Here is a 20,255-nt window from a genome sequence, read left to right as displayed (position 1 = left end):
GGAGAGGTCTGCTGTGCCATGTGGGACCCTCGCCGAGGGACAGGGTCGAACCGGCACTGCAGAGGCTGCCAGCAGCTTTGCAGCCCAGTGCTCAACCACTGCGCCACGGGGGGAGGCCCTAAGCCGCCCAGTCTTGTTAGAGCCTCAGCAACGGCGAAGACACCCTCCTTGTGAGACACGCCGACCCACTGCTGGACAAGAGGCCACACGGAACTGCAGTTAAGGCTTTGACACATGGCAGTCTGGGTTCCAGCCCCAGCTCCCACAGCAGCCAGGTGACCTTGAGCAAGTTACCTCACCACCCTGTGCTCCAGTTTCCTTAACTGTAGTGCAAGAACACAACTAGCCGTCCCCGACTGTGACAGGCAGAAGTCTAAGATAACACCTAATGATCGCTCTTCACCCTGGTATGACCCACCCTTCTGAGAGTGGCCAGAATCTGTAAGTACCACAGTATCACCCCCATGAGCATGTTATCTCATGAAAGGGAATTTGGGGGTGCTCAATCTAATATTAATAATGCTGTAAAAGCAGCAAGTTTTCTCTGGCTGATGACAGGGAGTGGGTCAGAGAGATTCTCAGCATGAGCAACATGGGGAATACCACTGCAGGCTTGAAGTTGGAAGGGCCATTGTGGAGGGGGTCCCATGAGCCAGTGGGGGGGACTGGGGAACCCCCGCAGCATGTGGGAACAGATGGCAGCCCCTGCCCAACCACCAGTAAGGAAACTGTCAATTCAACAAGTGCAAGCAATTGTCTTTCTGTCAGCAACGTGAAAGACCTGAGAAGAGGGTTTCTTCCCAGAGCACCCCGACCAGAGCCCCTCCGGCCCACATCTTGATTTTGGCCTTGAACCCAGCAAAACCACATTACATGAAAGCTACCTTCTTAGCCAGTTTTCAGACTCGTCAACTCTGCCCTGTGTGAAAATGCGGCCTGCTCCACGAATATGGGAGTCACCCCACACAGGGGCCTGCAGTCTCATCATTCTTCCTGTCCCAGTACCTGCTGAAGCAGGCAGCTGGCCAGACGTTGGGCCTACAAAAATTCGAGATAATAAATGAGTGTTGCCTTAAGCCACCCAGTCTGTGATTCGTTAGGCAGAAACAGGAAAATACCACTGTAACTAGAGACCGGTGGAAGACTTAAATGAGACCAGGAGCAAAAAGCACTTACTAAGCACAACTCCTGGTACCTGGCAGTGCTAATCCGTGTTAGCAGGTGCTAATAACACTGACCGACCCCCCGCCAACCCTCCAACCTGGTAAAACCAGCTGGAATTCATTACCAGCCTGGAAAATTGGGCTAGAAATAAGGGCTTTTAAGTTCCAGAACTCTTCAGACGTCTTTCCAGGGCCCCTTATTCCTTTGGTCGATATGTTGAATACCTACTATGTGCCATACTGGAATAGGCCTCAGGGCGCCCAAGTCTCAGTTCCCAAGGGGCTTACCCACTGGTGAGAGAAGGGAAATCTCTGAAGTCATTGCCTGAGGTTCCCCAAACAGCATCCTCTTTTTTTTTTTTTTTAATTTTTTTTTTTAATTTTCTAGAGGCATGTCTTATTTATTTGTTTGTTTGTTTGTTTGTTTGCTTGGTTTATACATGCACTGGGCACAGTCAGAAGCGCGGGAGGGTGAGAGAATTCACCAGAGCCAGAGCGGGGAGCAGAACAGGCAGAAGGACCGAAGGACACTGCTGAGGGGAGCAGCGGGCGGCAGGAGAGGTCTGCGCGCCATGTGGGACCCTCCTTCGGTGGCCGGGGAGCAGCCAGGGATCGAACCGGCGCCGCAGAGGCCGCGGGCAGCTTCGCAACCCAGCGCTCAACCGCTGCGCCACCGAGGAGGCCCAAACAGCATCCTCTTGCCTGTGCCAGCCCCATGCCCTCGCCCTTGCCACTGGGGACCAGGGTGGGGAATAAGAGTAGGATTCTCTACCTGCTTTGCAGAGGCTGGGACAACACCCCTCCTACATCCTCCTGGCCCCGCAACAGACCTCCCAGCTTCTGGCTCCCACTACCCCCATACCTCCCAGAGAGAGAGGCCTCTTTTCCTGGGTGCAGTGCTAACCTGTCTTCCCAGACACTGCTCCCTCAGGCTCTCCCCTGTCTCCTCACCTTGGGCCTCATCAACTCCACCCTGCTATAGCTCTTTGCGTCCAGCTGCTCAGCCTGTAGACACACTCCTATCTCTCCCATCAAAAGCAATCAAGTCCTGGGCCTCCCTGGCCAAGGGGTTAAGTCTTAGCACTATGAAGCTATCAGCAGCCACTGCAGCACGAGTTCCATCCCCGGCCAGGGGGCTACCCACATGGCACAGCAGAACTCTCCTTTTCATTCACAGTCTTGTGATTCTTTTTCATCTTCAGAAATTGTTGAAGACAGTCTTCTTTGAGAGTTCTTCTTCCACTTTTTATTTTATATAGTTTTTTTTTAGAATTGTAGAGTTGGGAGGACTTGTTCATGCATCTTCACTGCAGTTGGAGAGTCTCCAACCTTGGTGTTTCTGCTGTAAATTCTTGAGTTCTGTGTTTTTAAATCAGTTTATTAAGTCTTTGCCCTGGTGAAGGAATCATGAATTGTCAGCCTCAGGGCCTACCCCCTTCAGCTGGAGTCACAAGCTTACAGTTGGGAGCTGTCTTACAGTTTGTCATACGTGGCTTTGTTAAACACAACGAGGTTATTGAGCTTGTCCTGAATTTTCCTTTGGACCATGACTTCTTTTTTGGCCTCGCCCCCTGGTAGATTCATTGGGTCTCTGTCTTTCTTGGGTGACTTTCTGGAATCTTTCCTCTTATTATTGTCCTTGGGTGGCATGGGGAAGCTGGGAGAGTGGCAGCTACCACATCAACCCACTAAGATGTGGGACCAAAAGAAGCTCCACTTTACCTCTAGGCCATCGATATGCCCATTTGACATCTCTTCCTGGGTGCCTGTTTCAAACAATAAAGAAACCCCAGCCTTTTCAGCGACCGACCCCACTGCTTAACTAGTCTGTTGCTCTTGGAGTAAAGACATGTCCAGCAAAGCCCATGAAAATCCTCACCCCTACTTCCACCTTGAGGTGGAGCCTCTGAGGGCCAGAGAACACAATCGCACCAACCTTGAAGCCAAGAAGTGGACAATGTCTCCCTGAGCATTGGACATTGATCAGACCTCATCACAATTTAATAATGCAAAAGGCTTCAAATAGACAAACTCAGCATTCACGGACCACCCCAAGGGAGAGCTCGATACCCGCGCCACAACCTCAGATTGCGTGGGCATGCCACGGTACCGCCACTTGGTGGCGGCATTCTCTAAATGGAAAATAGTATCTAGATGCTGAAAAGATACAGGCCTGAGCTTCTTGCGGGCAAGGTGTGTAAATTCACACGAAATCAACGGAGGAGGGTCCCCCGCCCCCGCCAGCCTGCTCCCAATTTTCCCTTCCAGTTCTGGGCCCACAAGAATGGGCTAATTCGTGCTTGAGGAGAAACACTTTCCGTCGCCGCCAGGCATGGCCAGCGAGAGCCGAGGCACTCACTATCGGGCTGACCCTCCAGTCCATCGGCCGGGATCGTGCTGAGTGGGTCCCGCGCTGGCGGGCCCGGCGCCCTCAGCCGTCTCACCCAGAGGGCGCCCCCCGCCTCACGGGAGCCCCGCCCCCGCGGGCCGCCTCGCGCTTCCGGGGCCCTGTCCTATCAGCGCGCGGCTCTGCAGGAATTCCCCTCCCCCGACCACGCCCGCCCCTGTGGCCCAGCGCTCTGCGGCCCGGGCTCACCTTCGGAGCATTGTCCAATCAGAGGCCTCGCTCTCTCCGAGGCTCCGCCCCCAGCCCAGCTTTTCCCAGGCCCTTGCCGCGCCAGGCTGACGCGGCAGATGACGCCATCGGGCCGCGCCGCAGGAAGGTCACACGGAATGTTTCAACATGGCGGCGGCGGCCCTGCGAGGAGGCTGGTGCCGCTGCCCGAGGGTGAGCAGATTTGCGGGACTGAGAGGGCGAGCCTCGCGGGGCTGCTGGTCCGCTACCTCCACGCCCTCCTCCTCTGGCCCTAGGTCCCCGCGGTCCTTCCCTGGGCTTGCCGAGAGGCTTGGGGTGGAGTCTTTGGGTCAGCCGGGGCCAGAGCAGCGTGCCCGGAGCGAGGCCTGAGGGTGGGGCCCATGCGCGCCCGAACCTGGTCGCGACGTTCGGCTTCCGGCGGGGCAGAGCCCTGCTGGGCAGACCGCATGTGTGCGCGGAGTGAATGGTGGCTGCAGCGCCTAGTGAAGAAAAGTAGCGAGGGGAAAGACAAAAACCGTGACAGACACCGTCTGCGTTTATATGCCGGATCCTCTACCTAGAGCATTTCCTGCGTCGCCTGTCGTAATCTTCCACGTGAAGGTGTGGAAGGTAGTTCTCACCTTGACTAGAGCTTGGGCTCTTGGGAGTCAAGGCGTGTAAAGCGCATTTAGGGGAAATAAAAGTACTTCATGTTCCTGCTGTCGCTGTTTCATAGATTAGGAAACTGGGAAGACAGATTAAGCAACCTGCCCACAATCTTAGAGCTAGTGGAGTGGCTGACCTGGTCTAAAACCCAGGTCAGTCTGACGCTAGAGTCTCTGACTATGGAGGAAGGAAGATACCTAATGGGAATGTGAGTGCATGGGGGAAGAAGGTGTCTTTAATTCAGAAGTGTGTGTGTGTGTCTGCTTGTCTTGTGACTCTGGATTTGGAGGTTTAATTTACCCATGTTTGGATTGGGGTGCAAGACCTATGGTTCACCTATGGTGAACCGACCAATCAGATTTGGTCCTATGGGATTTCTGTCACAACTTTGCCATCCACTTCTGCTTCAGACTGTTGCTGAAATTAGTGGCTTCGGGGTCAGTGGAGAGGCATATAGAGAAGTAAAGCAAGTTATTTAGGAGTGGCTCTCACATAACTGTGGGAGTTTGCTGAGGCTTCCCGGAAAGAGGAAGCTCGGAAATGGGAAAGGCCCAGGGAATGTTCTGTCTGCTCATTGACATCAGTGTGCCACTCGGTGCTGGGTGCAGTGTTCAACTGGACAGGTGCTTCCCTCACAGAGCTGAAGTTCATCGTTTGGTAGAAGAAATTCCTTTCACATGAGATTAGCTGGTCCTTTGTCCAAAGCTGCCGAGTTGCCCTGCTTGCGGTCCAACACAAGACCGGAATATTTTAAGTTTATTCAAGGGTTGTCCCTGGGGGGATATCAGTTCTTACCTCTGAAAGCCCAGGTTTCTGGTCTTCTGAGGCCGACATAAGTGGGGCAGGCTTGTGAGGAGACTGCTTGCCACCAGTGTCAAAGCTCAGGATGCCTGTTGTAATACTAGAGTTAAGTCGGACTGGCACATTTAGCTTTCTTCCCCATAGGTTGGTATTTTCTGGAACCCATCTGGTTTCCCCCAGGTTCAGAAGTGAGGGGACCTGGAGTTGCAGGCCCAGTGTTTTTTCTTTCCACCATATTCCACTGGCTTCTCAGACTTTGGGAAAATGGCAGCATCCAACATATGACAGCCATGAGAAGAAAATCAGCAAAACTCATGGGCATTGCCTGCTTTTTGTGTGTGGCTTGTGTTCCTCTACCTCTTTACTGAGTGGATCGTTCTCTTTTTCTCTCCCAATTAGAGATGCCTTGGCAGCGGAGTCCAGCTTCTTTCCAGTCACAACCTAGTGTTGCTACCCCATGGTACCTATCAGATTTGCCAGCCAGGTAGAGACCTGCTCCTGGTGAGTGACTCGGGACACAGCAAGCAGGTGGTTGGGAGAGGTCTAGAAAATCAGATCTTGTTAACAGGAGAGAGGACTGCAGGATGTTGCCTCCTCTGCTAGGGGCATCTGATTGGCAAGCATTCTATATCCAAGGTCTTCGAGTTAATGCGCCCAGGCTCCCTGGTCCTCTTTGTATCCAGAGAAATGCTTGAAATTTGTCAGCGATAGGGTTTCTGTCTTTCAGAGTCACACATATCAACTGTAATGAGTAGAAAGGCATCTCTGTACTGAGCTAAATACTGTCTTGTCAGTCCTTCGCCATGTAGAGCCCCTCCCTTTTCCTGCCCTTGGTGTGTGAGCAGAGTCACCTGTTATCTCCTGGGACTCAGTTTCCCTCAGCTACATTTCACCATTTATGTTCTTCATAGGTAACATTTTCTAGAACTTGTGCCCTTCCAGTCATTCCTCTTCGACTGCTTCTGTTGGGGCCTCACCACAGTGGGCCCTGGCACCCCCCACAAAAGCCATGTGTTGGATAGCCCACACCCTCCCTTCCCTTTGAGTCTCATCTCAACACTTTCCCTATCTGCCCCTGACAGGTTTCATCTCCCTGATCGTGTTCTGGGGCTGTTGTGGGTGTAGGGTAGGACCTGTGGTGCTTCCCCTTAGTTGTCCAGACTCACTCCTACCCAGCCTTAGAGTTGACAGCCTTAGAGTAAGTGGCAGGGCTGCTGCCAGGTGGTGCAGTCCCTGAAGGCCAGCCAGGATACGTCTGCATGAGAAGGCAGCCTGTTAGTCTCAGACCTGGTACAGCTTTCTGTGATGGGGCCGGGGAGGCTGTGATCCCTGAAATTTGCAGTGACACCCACCACCCAGCACAACCACGTAAACCAGCCGGCCACATGCGACCCCTCCCCAGTGACTTGACTGTCAGAGAAATTCTTTAAGCTGTTTCTCTTTTCTGAGCCCACTCTTGATTAATTCCACAGATGGCAAAGCAGGTGCCTGAATGTGACTGTGTCTGACTCCAAAGCCTGTGTCTTGAGCAGCACATTCCACCAACTCCTGTGACCTGAGCTGGACTCGAGCTGGACCTTGGGTTCTTGTTCAGCTCCTTGGGGTCTGATGTCTGGGTGTATCAGGTTTCCCCTGGGAACCCCCCTGAGTATGGGCTCTCTGTGATTATGGTCCTGTGAACTGAAAAAGGAATATTTATGCTAGTCCGTAGGCCTTTGGGGAACATGCGCGTTCCAGCTGGGGACTTGGGGAGTTGCCCCAAAGAAGAAGTTATCCAGGTCCTAAAAGCCCAGAGAGCGGTGCCTGTGCCAGCTCCTTTGGGAGGAGTCATTTTCAACTGTCCTGAGACCAAGACCTCCTTGGGGTTGACTTTTGCCACGGGGAGGTGTTTGAGGCTCCATGAAGGTCTCAAGCTGCACTTGTTTCCACTCCAGCGTTGCCTTCCTTGGAGAGGGCACCTGAATTTTCCTTTGTTTTAAACAGTTTTAGATTTACAGAAAATTTGAAGGGAAAGTACAGAGAGTTCCCAGATACCTCCTCTCTTCTCGCCTCCCCCCTCCCCCCAACTGGACACAGTTGCCCCCTGTGGTTCACATCTTGGTAGTATATTTGTTACAACCGATGTAAATAAGGATACATTGCTAACTAAAGTAGCTTTTCCATCAGGGTTACAAATAGGTCCTGAGGTGTGTGCATTTTCACAGTGCCACACAGACTAGTCTCACTGCCCGGAAGGTCCTCTGCATCTCACAGAGCCGCCCTCTCACCCCACAACCCTGGTCCACTTACTGTCCCTAGAGTTAGCCTCTCTCAGAGGCTTAGGTCCGAGCCATGCAGTCTCTGTCCTTTCCACGATGTGCTTCACCCATGCGTGTACTTTTTCACTGGAAACATTTATATCTACATCGTATGTGTTGTCCTGTTGTTTTCATGGCTGAATCGCATTTGTTTCTATTGCTGAGTGATAGTTCAGTGTATGGATCTGCTGGCAGGTCACCTACTGCTTTTTAAACTTTGTCGTTGTTGTAAAAGAGGTGGCTGTTTGTCATTAAATCTTTATCAACAAAAAGGGGGAAAAATCCTTCATTTTTTACATGTTTTCTAGTCTAAGTCCTATTCTTCTGGGAACAGAAAAGGCTTTCTCTCCGGCCTGCTAGATAATATCAAACAAGAATTAGCCAAAAACAAAGAAATGAAAGAAAGTATAAAAAAATTCCGCGATGAAGCCAGAAAGTTGGAAGAGTCAGACGCGCTCCAGGAAGCCAGGAGGAAATATGTGAGTCCCTTGCCCCAGTCCCGGGCCCCACACTCAGGCGTCAGACAGCGGGTGGGCTCAGGGCGTGAGATGCACCGCCCCCCTGAGCACCTTCAGGTTGGGGCGCTCCGGGTAAAATGGGGGAAAGTGGGCCGTGGTGCTGGTGTGATTGTTCATTTACTGCTGCTGGCTCTTCCCATGTGCCTGAGCTCTGGTGGCTCCTTCGCCGTTGTGCAGCACATAAGGGCCTGGCGGGGCGGGCACAGCCCCCCTGACCGGAGGGTGGCCTCAGAGGTGTGTTCTTTTGCCAAGGCCCCTCAGCATTGTGTTTGTCTGCCCCTCCCCCCAGGCCATGGTGAGATTTGTTCCCTCTGAGTGTCCCTATCCACTCCCTTGAGTACCCCTTCCCTATAGGGGACTCGACTCGATGGAAGATTGCCCTTTTCATTCAGGAAAGGGAATGGGATGAAGTGTCTGAGGGCAGAGCAAGCCGAGGTTGGGGTGGGTGGCCAGGGTGTGAGAGACACACGGCTGAGTGGGGGGCAAGGCAGGGCAAGACAGCGCTGAGAACCTGGGCCTGGAGCACAAGGACTCATCTTTGAATACCTGCCACTCAGAGGGAGACTTGGGGTCCGGGCTCTTATGCTCAGGGGATCCCAGCCTGTCAGCCTTGGGCTGCTGATACCCATAGGCCAGACCATGGGCAGTGCCCAGCCTTGGAGGTGGGGAAGTAGCCAGGGTGGCAGGGATGGGAGATGTTTAGGGGGGAAGGGCCACTGACAAAATGCTTCTTTAGACCTCTGGCTGTCAGGTAACTGCTGTATTGTAACGGAAAGCAACAATGTCCTTTTCCGTAGAAAACCATTGAGTCGGAGACTGTCCGGACCAGCGAGGTGATCAAGAAGAAGCTGGGGGAGCTCACAGGCACGGTGAAGGAGGTGATCGTCTCTGGGGCCCTGCTCTCTCCAGAGGAGAAGCAGCAGGAAGCGCTGGGCCTGGGCAGGGTGTGACTTGGCACAGGGAATGGATGGACGTGGGTGGCGAGCCAGGGAGAGCCAGCCTGTTCGGTGGCAGTTATTGGCACTGGCAGGAAGACATCCGGAGTGAAAACACAGAAGGAGGCAACATAAGACTAGTGTGTTCGCCTGGTGACAGTTCACGTAATTTAGAAGCTCACGTAATTTAGAAGCCCACGCACAGCTGGGGAAGACATGGGGATAAAAGGATTTTTTCTTGCCTAGAAATAGAAAAAGTGACACTTGGTCCCCAGGTGAGGGTGGAGATTGGGTGGAGACCCTCTTGTGGGGCAGGGGGCTTGCTTTTTGTTGCTTCCACTGTGTTTTCTGTTTTCCTGGGCAGAAGAAGGGACGGAGTATTGCACAGTCTGGGAGTCCAAGCCAGCCCACTGGAGTTGGGCAGAACCCCACCATCCTTCTTAAATCCCCGGCTGCCGCTCCTGTGGAATCTGGGAAGGCCTAGGGCTTCTGGGGAGAGGCCATTTGGTCCAATGTCAAACCTAAGAGTCCAGCGCCCCAGAAATTGTCTGCAGTGTTGTGGAGCATGTGTGCCTGAGCCGCAGGCCCTGGAGGACCGCTCTGGCTGCAGCGGGGAGGAAAGCGCCAGGCACCCAAGCGGAGCTGCAACGATTACGCCCTCTCTTTGTCTCAGTAGAGTCTCGATGAAGTCAGTAAAAGTGACCTTGGCCGGAAATTCAAGGAAGGCGTGGAAGAAGCAGCCAAGACCGCCAAGCAGTCAGCTGAGTCCGTGTCCAAGGGCGGGGAAAAGCTGGGCCAGACTGCGGCCTTCAAAGCCCTGTCCCAGGTGAGCTGGCGCTAGGGCCGGCGGGGCCCCTGCTCAAGATGACAGGGCCTTTCTCCTCGAACAAGTCACGGCCTCTGGGGAGTCACAGATGCTACAACCAGAGCCTCCAGGCCACTCCTAACATTGGTACCTTCAGCTCTTGTCCATGACCCAGAGGTCTGTCAGACTTGGGGTGAATCAAGGTCCTGCACTCATTCTGTAAACAACTCTGGAAGCTAATCATGTGCTGGGCCCTCTTCTGGCCATCAGGCTCCTGCTCCAAGGGACCTGGGGAAGGGTCAGATGGCTCCTGGGGAACAGCAGGCAGAGGGCATGGGCCATGTGGAGAGGCGAGTACAGCTTGGGTGGCCAGAGCAACTGCGGGAAAGTGGGGCTGCCAGCTGCAGGCATGTGCGGCCTTCACCAGGAAGGTGATAAGGGGCTGAAGGATACTGAGTGTGGGAGAGGGGAGCTGCCTGGGAGGACTCTGGAAACTGCACGGAGGAGGCTGGAGACAGGCTTGGTGGCCAGGCACAGCAGGCAGCGAGGGGAGAGGCATTCCTGCCATTTGGAGAGGTGTAATCCAGACTAGGGGTTTGCTCGAATGGTGGGGGGTGGGGTGGAGCAGAGGAAGAGCTTAAGCTGCTCCTCCATTTTCTGGTTCAGGTGAACAAATGGTTTCCAGGCAGAATCAGTGTCTGAATCTGAGGGTGGTCTGGGGTTGGGGGTCAGACTGTGTCTGCTGCTTTGGGGGGGGGGGAACGGGGCAGAGCTGGAGTCTTAGCTCAGCAGCATGTTTGCCGGGTAGGAACCCACAGTGACCTCCAGACCTCGGGAAGGGGAGGCCCCGGGGAGCGTTAAGACCTGAGGCCAGGGTTCACAGCAAGCCCTCTCCTGACCTTCGGCATTGCTGCACAGGCTAGTATCAGTGGTCTGGGGGTGTCGGGAAGGTCCCCAAGAACCCACCTTGTGCCCAGCTGTGCTTTCCTCCAGGGGGTAGAATCTGTGAAGAAGGAGATTGATGAGAGCGTCTTGGGGCAGACCGGGCCCTACCGGAGGCCTGAGCGTCTCAGGAAAAGGAAAGAGTTTGCAGGAGAGAAATTGAAGGAAGAGAAAATATTTGAGGCGAATGAGTAAGTACCAGGCTGGCCAGGCTGCCCACTGCACTGCTGTTTCTGGGGGCCACTAAAGCTTCCTGCCCAAGTCAGTTTCTTTTCTGCTTGAGGTTCCCTGATGAATTTGGGGGAGAAGGTGAGGTGGCAAGAAAGGAAAGAGAAGGCAGGAGGTCAAAGACAGCCATCCTGCAGCCACCCGACACCCCATAGCAAGGAGGGCTGGGGAACAGGCCCAGGGCCCGGCGACTGCTCACCCTGTCCCCATCTCTGCAGGGAGGCCCTGGGGGTCGTGCTGCACAAGGACTCCAAGTGGTACCAGCAGTGGAAAGACTTCAAGGACAACAATGTGGTGTTTAACCGTGAGTGGCGATGTGAGAGGCTTGGCTGGCCGCAGGCTGGTGACCCAGTGTGCCCTGGGCACAGTCAGACCCCCACTTGCCAGAGCAGGAGACCGGGATCATTGCCACGGGGCGTCCCAGTGAGTGCACAGTGGAGCCCTGGCCAGAGCAGGCCCTGGGAGCCCTCAGCACCTCTCACGGGGCAGGGTTTCGGGGCCGGGCCCCCTTGCCTTGCTGGAGATGCTGCAGCTGCAAGCCCGCCTGGCTCAGCTGCCTCTGTGATGGGCGGCTCCGGGTTCTGGGAGCGACGCTCCCACTTTGGGGAAGCCAGGAGGCCAGTCCCTGGTGCCGTTTTCTGCTGGTGTCAAAAATGGGACTTAGGGTGCTGACAGTGCACCATACGCCTCACCCTTGTCCTGCGGCGCTCCCTAGAGACCTGCCTGTGCCTTTTGTAGGGAAAGCAAAGGCCAGTGGGGGTGATCCTTCAGAGTTCACATAGCACCTCCAGGCCCACAGCTGAGGGGTCTCTGTCGCTCCGAGATGGAGGTCAGCAGGCAGTGGTCTCTGAGCAGAAGTGGGGAAGCAGGCTCAGACAAGTCCCCCTAATTCACCCACCGCGTGGAAAGCTGATCTCATAGGGTACAAGGAGCCTCTGAAAGGGCATGAGGTGTCTCTGGAAGGGTCCCTGACCTGCAACCCCATCCCCCCCAGGGTTCTTTGAGATGAAGATGAAGTATGACGAAAGCGATAATGCTTTTATCCGGGCCTCCCGGGCACTGACTGACAGAGTCACGGATTTGCTAGGTGAGTGGATTACCACAGGCCCGCCCTGCCCACCCAGGCCGGCCGTGGGAGGGGTCCTTGGCCTCACCCACTCCTGGCTGGGCTGTCCCCAGGGGGACTGTTCTCGAAGACAGAGATGTCGGAGGTGCTCACGGAGATCCTCCGGGTGGACCCCACCTTTGACAAGGACCGCTTCCTGCAGCAGTGTGAGAACGACATCATCCCCAATGTCCTGGAGGTGGGTGTTGACCCCGCCGTTCCCTTCCATGCCTTCACAGGCCTGCCTGGCTGCCCGGAGTTCGGCCTGCCCCCCACCCCAGCCCGGGCGCAGGGCAGCAGACGCCATGGCCCAGGGGGAGTGCCTCGGACCTGGGCGTCGAGGGCGTTTCTGAGCAGACTAACCCTTCGTACCCAGTCTCGCACCCAAGAAGGCCACTGCGGTGCCCGTGGCCCCCACCGGTCCCGGAGGTGGGAGCTCTCGGCGTTCCTGCGTGGACCACAGACGGGGTCTGCTCTCGCTCTCTTAGAGCACGTTCCCCCTGCCGCCGCAGTTCCCGGTGCTCCCTCCTGCTCTCGGCCTGAGGCTCCTCCCTCAGACTGCCTGGGGGCGTGGGGCTCAGGCCAGACCCTCGGGCAAGGAGGTAGAGCTAGGGTCACCCCAGCCGCCAGGGGGGTTCCACTCTGTAGGAATCGTTGACCCATCTCCTTTCTAGTCCTCTTGCACCTCCTGTGTTTGTTTTTTTTTTTAATATTTATGCATACAAGAGCTGAGGTACAGGCCAGAGGTGCAGGGGGTGAGAAGTCTCACCCGAGACAGAGTGGGGAGCAGAACAGGTAGATCTACTGAGATACACTGCTGAGGGGAGCAGCGGGGGAACCAGAGAGGTCTGCTGCGCCCTGTGGGTCAGCTCCCTGGCTGGGGGGTGGGACTCATGCTGCAGAGGCCACCAGCAGCCCCACAGTGCTGAGACTCAATCCCTTGCGCCAGGGAGGCCCCTCCTCTTTCTTAAAGGGCACAGCTTATTTCAGCCCCATCACAGCCCACCCTCCGCGAGGCCTCTGCCGAAGCTGGCTGCCTTTCTGTCATGTCTGCCCCTCCAGGTCCCCTCTAGGGTGTGGTTGAAGGCAAGACAGACCTGAGAGGGCCTTTTGCGGGACCACAGAAAACCCCTCTACCCCCATTTGGGTTCCTGTCCCCTCTTCCTGCCACCTCTGATTTCCCATTCCCCACCCTGCGCGGCCCCTCCCTTCCCCTCCGGGGCCCCCACGGCCAGCAAGAAGGCTGGAGTCCCGTGGGGTGCACGCAGGGGCTTGGCTTCCTGGGACCTGCTGCCCATTGCCGTGACCTTGACCTGACACAGGACGCCCTTCCCATAGTGGAAGCCGGAGGGTGGGCCCCGCTGGAGAGGGAAGGGCCTGGAGACGCACTGAGGGCCCGCCTGCCTCTCCTCTCACATCTGCTGTCTTTCCCTCTGTAGGCGATGATTTCTGGAGAGCTCGACATTCTCAAAGACTGGTGCTATGAAGCCGTGAGTGCCTTTTCTATTTAGATCTGAAAAGGAAAGTTTAAAGAAGGTCCGCTCGGGTGGGTTGGTCAGGAGGTCTGGTCAGGGGGCCTCGCGCTGACGGGCTCGCTGGGCTGAGCGCACAGCGGGCCCTGCCTTCTGGTCTCAGCACGTGCCCTTTGGGGGTCCCATGTCTGGTGAGTGGCTGGTCCTTCCCACTGCACTCCTAGGTCCTGAAGGAGCCTCTCCCCGCCTTGGCCTAAGGATGGCCTGGGCTTGGGGCGTTTCTGTTGCCTCTCCTTGTTGTCCAGAGCCCTTCCCCATCTGGAAGGGATCATCGCTAAGGAGGTCACAGAAGGGGCCGCGCGCCATTGGGTAGACTGGGCTTTGTCGGTGGCCTGAGTGACGGGAATCCAGACGCCCTGGCCAGGATGGCGGGATACAGGCTGGGGGCCCAGGGGTCGGGGAGTGAGTTGAAAGGGACGACTGATGAGTGGGGTACATTGGCCGTTCCTCCGCCTGTGTGGTGACCGTGGTCCTGGACTGCGCTTGGCGTTTGAAGCCTCTTGTGCCTGGGCCACCTCCCCCCGCCCCCGGCTGGAGCTGTGCACCGCACCCAGCTCACAGGTCTGGAGGGCACCGAGGAGCACGGATGCCACGGCCCAGGGCATCCTTGACAGAGTCATTAGCTGTTCTCATTGCAAGATCCCGAAACACAGACGAAAACAGACGTTGATGGGTTTCCCGCCCGGGGAGGAGCCTGGTGTCCTGGGGAGGCCTGGCTACTCCGAGTCCAGCCTTAGGTCCCCGGCCGTCCAGCCCGAGGCGGGCCAGGCGTCCCCAGGAACACACCCTGTCTGCCGAGGCTGGCAGCCTCCCAGCGCCGGGCTCCGCGCTGAGCCTGGGCGGCCACCTCACATCACCCTCTCACTCTCTGACCTGTCGCCCACGAGGCTGCTACCCCCCTGCTCCTTTGTGCTAAGAGGCTCAGTCTTTGTTGGCTGATTCTGCCTGTCCCCAGCTCACAACTTGGAAGAAGCAGAGAAGATGTCAGATGCTTTTTCAGTACTCCCCTGCACGGTGACTAATCAGGCAGGCATTTAGGAGGGTTTTTTTGTTTGTTTTTTTTTTCCCCTTTGGGACCAGTAGGATGAGACTGATGTCTTTGCCAGAGAACTCCTCGGTGCCCCTGGAAACTCGGCTGAGGGTGCAGCCGCTCACACAGGCGTGTTTTCTTAAATGTCATCCTCCAACTGCTCAGGCAGACTGGCACCGTTTTTTCTTCCTTGGCTGATGCATTATTCCCATGACAAAATAGAAGCCACTGGAATGTTTACCATCATGGTTGCCTGCTGAGCCCGGACCTGGTGGCCCGGTCCTGGGACCGTCCAGGGCCGGGAGCATGCCCGGGACCCCAGCATCACCGTGCAAGAGCAGGCTGCTGTGGCCCGCAGCCCCCCACAGGGCTGGTTGGGGGCCAGAACCTGTCCTAGAAGAGGTGCTTGATTCCAGGCCAGGACTCAGAATGAGGTGAACGTGAGAGTGTCCAGGATCAGCTAGAGGCCTTGATGTACCGCGGGAGTGTGCTTCCGATCACACAAAAGGACCGCCTCCTTCTTGGGTGTGGTGTCGACACAGCGCTGTTCCTGCAAGGGGGAAGCGTGTGCTTCAGACCCACACGTGTCGGCTGCGCCTGCGGCATCTGCCACTGCTGGTGTAGCACACCCGGCACGGGGCTGTTTCTGGAAGGTGTGAGAGAGCTAAAGGCAGCATGGGCCCACCTGCAGGAGTCCTTCCTGGCACAGCCCCAGCCCGGGGGTGGCCTCTGCTCTGGGCTCCTGTGGCCGCACCCACCCACTTGTGAGGGCTGGTGTGGCCGCGCCCTGGGCCAGCTACACAGGTCTGTGGTTCTTGTTGCAGACCTACAGCCAGCTGGCCCACCCCATCCAGCAGGCCCGCGCCCTGGGGCTCCAGTTCCACTCCCGCATCCTGGACATCGACAACATTGATGTGAGTAGTTCTCCCGGCCAGGTCCTCCTGCAGCTGGGAAGGTCACTCACCAGAGTTGTGCCCCCAAGGAGAGCCCCTGCCCCCGGGAGAGGCCCAGCGTGGGAAGGCTCTTGGAGTAAACCTGGAGGTTCCCTTTCAGTCAGGTCCTGTAGTCCCGTGTTTGAAATGTTCTTGGGCCCACAAGGTGGGCACGGGGGTCTCCCTGGGCTCCTGAAGGCGGTGCTGCTGTCCCTGAGCCTTCAGTGGGCAGGGCCGGGGTGCTGTCAAGAGTGTGGGCTCCAGATAGTATGCTCTGCCACCAGCGCCCTGATTTCCTCCCTGTGGGAACTGAAGGCAGCCTGGCACTAGCTTCCCCCTCTCCCCCCATGTGTGGGGCGGGCCCTGCTCACAACGGGCTTCATGCCCCTGATGGCCCCAGTGTCCGGGCCGAGGAGTCTCTGAGCCGTCTGGAGCCTGCAGGTCTCCTCAGCAGTTTCAGTTCCCTTCATAGTCAGGGTTTGAATGTCTCCGTGGAGAGTCTCATGGGAAATCCCTGCCTGGAAGCAGGCCAGCGAGTGCAGGCCATGGGGCACTGATGGCGCAGACAGGGTGGTGGGGGTCTGCACCTCCAGCGGGAGGGACCTGGGGTGTTCTGAGGCCACCTTGTCGGCTCCCCGCAGCTAGCCATGGGTAAGATGATGGAGCAGGGGCCGGTGCTGATCGTCACCTTCCAGGCCCAGCTGGTGATGGTGATCAAGAACCCCAAAGGCGAGGTGGTCGAAGGTGACCCGGTGAGTGAGAGGGGAGGACCCAGGTGACGGGTGGGCGCGGCCTCTGACCACCTTGGTCTGATAGCTGTTCAGCGTGTAGGGCCACAGTTGGGCTGAGTGAGGGGGAGTGAGGGACCTGTCCTGTTTGACCACCCCCGAGCTGTACGGTGGACCACTCTTCTCTGAACCCCAGAGCCAGGCTGACAGCCTGACACCTTTACCCCATCCTGCCAAGCATTCCCCGCCTTCTGACCCCACAGCCTTGTCTTGCCCTGCCTCCCCTCACCCTGCCCGCTTCTGCAGGACAAGGTGCTGCGCATGCTCTACGTGTGGGCGCTCTGCCGGGACCAGGATGAGCTCAACCCCTACGCGGCCTGGCGGCTCCTGGACATCTCCGCCTCCAGCACAGAGCAGGTCCTCTGAGCGAGACCCCCGACGGGGACTCCGAGCAAGACACCACAGTAGACACACGGGACCCGTGTCCATCAGCTGCAGCAGACCGTGGGGGACGGGACTGTGGGTGCTGCCCGCTCTGCCGGGGGGCTGTACAGCGCTCCCCACTGCCTCTGTCGGAGGAGGAGGGGCTGCGGGTCTTTGGGGCCTCTCTGCCGGGCAGACAGTGCCAAGAGCTCCAGGCCCCGGAGTCCCCGCTGGGGCAGCGGAGGGCTGCCTGGGCCTGGCACTCAGAGCGACCGCGTGGGCCAGGCCATTTTAGCTCCACTTTTTTTTTAAACCATGCTCCTGTACCTGTGCACATGCTTGGAATTTGGAAATAATAAACCAAGTACAGGAACGCAACCTGGTTGGCTCCAGATGTCTGTCACTGCGGGGGGGAGGGGCGGGGGGGGCGGTTGGGTGGTGGGACGTCAATCAAAATCACTGCACGCACTGCAGCCTCAGAGGGGGTCCCCTTGCGGGGCAGAACCCTTCGGGGAGTGGGGCGGAGCTGGGGAAGTCGCCCGTGACGAAACCAGGCTTTTCAGGGGCCTGGCTGGAGTCGGATTCGCGGAGCCCGGGAGCCTGGGCGCCCAATGAGCGATGCTTGGGGGCAAGGAATGTGGACGTGGGGCTGGAGGGCCGGGGGCGTCCGTGGGGCGCGCTGGGGTGGGGGGGGCGACGGCCTCGGGGCTCCCGGGCCGCAGGGGTTCTGGCCTCCCCAGGCGCCCGCGGCGGGGCGGTGGGCTCCGCGCTCCCCGAGTCCGGGGCGGGGTCGCGGGCCCGCGCCGCTCCCTGCGCAGCCTCCGCCCCCCCGCCCGCGGCGCCCCGCCCCCCGTCGCCATGGGAACAGCCGCGGCGGCCCGGCTCGCGCCCGCCGCCTGCCTCGCTCTCCGCCGCGCCAGGGGCGGGCAGGGTGGGCGCAGCCCGGACGCCGCCGCCGCCGCCAGCGAGGGGCCGAGAGCCGGCGCGGGCCCGGAGGAGACACGGCCGCCGGGCGGTCCGTCCCGGTCCGGGTCGAGGCCAGGGTGAGGGGCGCGCCGGGGCGGGGCCCGGGGGAGGGGGTCCCCGCGACGCGGAGAACAAAGGGAGCGGGCGGCGGCCGCGCGTTCACACCTGTTGTGCGCGGACCCGGCGGGTCGGGGCTGCGCCTCGCCCCGGCGCCCCCACCTGCGCGCACGCCCGGAGTTGGTCCCCGCGTGGCAGGGGCTGCGCGCCCGCGGGCCGGGGCGGGGCGGGCCGGGGGCCGGGGGCGCGGGCGGGGCCCGCCGGGCGCGGGCGGGGAGCGGCGGCGCGGGGGACGCTGGCGAGGGGCGGGGGCGCCGCCTCCTCCCCGCGCCCTGAGCCGGACCCCCCTCCGCAGGGCGCGCGGCGATGTGAGCCATGAGCGCGGCGTGGACGCTGTCGCCCGAGCCGCTGCCGCCGTCGACGGGGCCCCCGGTGGGCGCGGGCCTGGACGCGGAGCAGCGCACGGTGTTCGCCTTCGTGCTGTGCCTGCTCGTGGTGCTCGTGCTGCTGATGGTGCGCTGCGTGCGCATCCTGCTCGACCCCTACAGCCGCATGCCCGCCTCGTCCTGGACCGACCACAAGGAGGCACTGGAGCGCGGGCAGTTCGACTACGCGCTGGTGTGAGGGGTGCGGCGCCGCGGGCGGGCCCCCGGCCGGGCCTCGTCCCCGAGACCGCCCCGCCCGCGGCGCCGGCAGGCTGGGGCTGCGCTCGGGATCCCGGCCCCCGCGCGGTCCGGGGGCCGAGGGCCCTTGAAGTCAGACCCGCCCCCAGGCCCCTCCCATCTTCCCTCCTGCAGCTCCCGGCCCCACTTTGTGCCTTTTCCCGGCCCTGTCCCCGCCCCGTAATCCAGCGGCTGCCCCCTCCGAAGCGCAGGCGGGAAGGGGACCCCGCGCCCGCGTGCAGGTGTCTCAGCTGATGTGCTGCCGAGCGTGAGCGTCATGCCGCTTCCTGAAGGCGGGGAGCCCCTCGTGCCGCCCCCCTCTGTGATCTGGTCATCCTCACCCCCCCCCTCGCACCCCACCTCCATCAGTGTTGGGCACCGCTGGCCTGGCACACTCTCCTGGGCCCACACGGTGGGCGCTGCACACCCGGGCGCGGGAGCAGCCCGCTCAGGAGACCTTCCTGAAGAGCTCCCAGGGCTGCTGTGTCCAGATTGCGCGGTGCCCCCCCCCCCCCGCCCCCGGGCGACCCAGGCCCTCTTCCACCCTGCGGGCCCCGCTCCCCCAGCGCCCTCCCCATGCCTTTTAAGACCTCCCCGCCTCTGAGCCGCTGGTGATAATAAAAGCTGTTGACCGCTTACTGCGCCTCCTGTGGGAGCTGGGGGCCTCCTGTGGGAGCTGGGGCTCCTGCTCAGGACCCTGCGCACGTCCTGCTGGCGCCCACATTCCACAGGTCCCTGGGCCCGAGGGCCAGGCAGCGAGTGACTCCCGTGCTAAGTGGCTGGATTCTAGCCCAGCCGCGTGGGAATCTGAATCGAGGTCTGACACCTGTTCTTACCAGCCAGTGCCTCGACACTCAGACCCAAGCTTTGGGGGTCTGATGTGTGACCTACCCCTTTCCCCAGCTCCAGGCAAGGCCAAGACCCCGCCCCCATTTCTGCAGGACCTGGGGAGACTCTAGGGGTCACGGGATGGCTCAGCCTGCTGGGGAGTGGAGATGGGGTGCCCTCAGCCAGTCCTGGCGCCTGTCTCCAAGAACTGGCACGGCCTCCTGGCGCTGGAAGCAGCCTGGCAGCCAGCTCCACACCTCCAGCCGCCATCGTGCGCACTGTGGAAGCCTGGGTCTGGTGCCATGTGGCTGTGAGCATGGAGTGGGCTGGCTCGCTCTCCCGCCTGCCTGGAAAGATGTGTTGTGTGCCCTGAGGGAGCCGTGTGCAGCGTGTGTGGGGAGAATTGAGTGTTTCTATAAAAGGAAGGCTGCGTGAACACACCAGCCCCACAAGCTCTCGGAGGGCTTGTTCAGATGGAGAAGGAAGCACAGTGGGAGGACACTTGGTTCCCGCCCCAGTCTCCCTAGAACGAGCACCTGAACCCCGAGCCCCAGGGGCCCTGCAGGAAGGAACCGGGAACTTGGGGCCCTTGGCACTGGCCAGGACTCTGGTCTTGTTCTTCTCCCTCATAGCCCCAAGGTCACCTCAGGGACCCTTTCTCTCATCTACCACACTGGGCAGCCCAGCCCTAAGCCTTAGCCCCAGCCCAACAACCCTTCCCTGGACTGGTCAGCTCCAGACTCTGGCCTCAGCCCCCCACGATCACTGTGGCCACTCCTGGCTAAGCGCCTGCGGCAGCAGCCCTGACCAGCAAGCACACCCTTCCCCTTGCTTGCCCACCACCTGTCCCCAGGATCCTGAGCTCCATCTTCCCTCCTCCTGCTTCTCCTTTGCCACGTCAGGCCCCCACCCCCAAATTTAACTACAAGAAAAATAATCAGGGGCAGACAGACCAGAGCTTTATTCAGTCAAGGACAGAGGATGCAGGACACAGGCACAGGGGGAGTGTGCGCAGCAGTGGATGGTGACTGGGGTCCAGCTGCCTCACTGCTGCCCGCCCCC

General features: G+C 59.2%; 2 protein-coding genes across 2 annotated transcripts; both read left to right on the top strand.

The window, feature by feature from the left end:
* The first annotated feature begins 3,891 nt into the window (after positions 1 to 3,891).
* TIMM44 (translocase of inner mitochondrial membrane 44) lies at positions 3,892 to 16,775 on the top strand. Its single transcript, XM_084250774.1, has 13 exons — positions 3,892 to 3,951; positions 5,605 to 5,706; positions 7,811 to 7,981; positions 8,818 to 8,898; positions 9,632 to 9,781; positions 10,754 to 10,893; positions 11,149 to 11,234; positions 11,925 to 12,017; positions 12,110 to 12,234; positions 13,475 to 13,525; positions 15,422 to 15,511; positions 16,171 to 16,281; positions 16,564 to 16,775. Exons 1-13 carry the CDS (start codon positions 3,907 to 3,909, stop codon positions 16,681 to 16,683), a joined length of 1,365 nt encoding a protein of 454 aa, XP_084106900.1. The 5' UTR covers positions 3,892 to 3,906; the 3' UTR covers positions 16,684 to 16,775.
* Positions 16,776 to 18,078: 1,303 nt separating this feature from the next.
* CTXN1 (cortexin 1) lies at positions 18,079 to 18,385 on the top strand (the record flags this gene model as incomplete). The annotated part of the gene is made up of 1 exon (XM_084249390.1): positions 18,079 to 18,385. The coding sequence occupies one exon, from the start codon at positions 18,079 to 18,081 to the stop codon at positions 18,325 to 18,327; it is 249 nt and encodes an 82-aa protein (XP_084105516.1). The 3' UTR covers positions 18,328 to 18,385.
* Between the last annotated feature and the right edge of the window lie 1,870 nt (positions 18,386 to 20,255).

Source organism: Talpa europaea (assembly GCF_964194135.1).
Source record: "Talpa europaea genome assembly, chromosome: 12".
In the NCBI taxonomy this organism is placed as follows: Eukaryota; Metazoa; Chordata; class Mammalia; order Eulipotyphla; family Talpidae; genus Talpa; species Talpa europaea.
The sequence above is the reverse complement of the archived record's forward strand: the minus strand, read 5'-3'. Positions and strand labels throughout refer to the sequence as shown.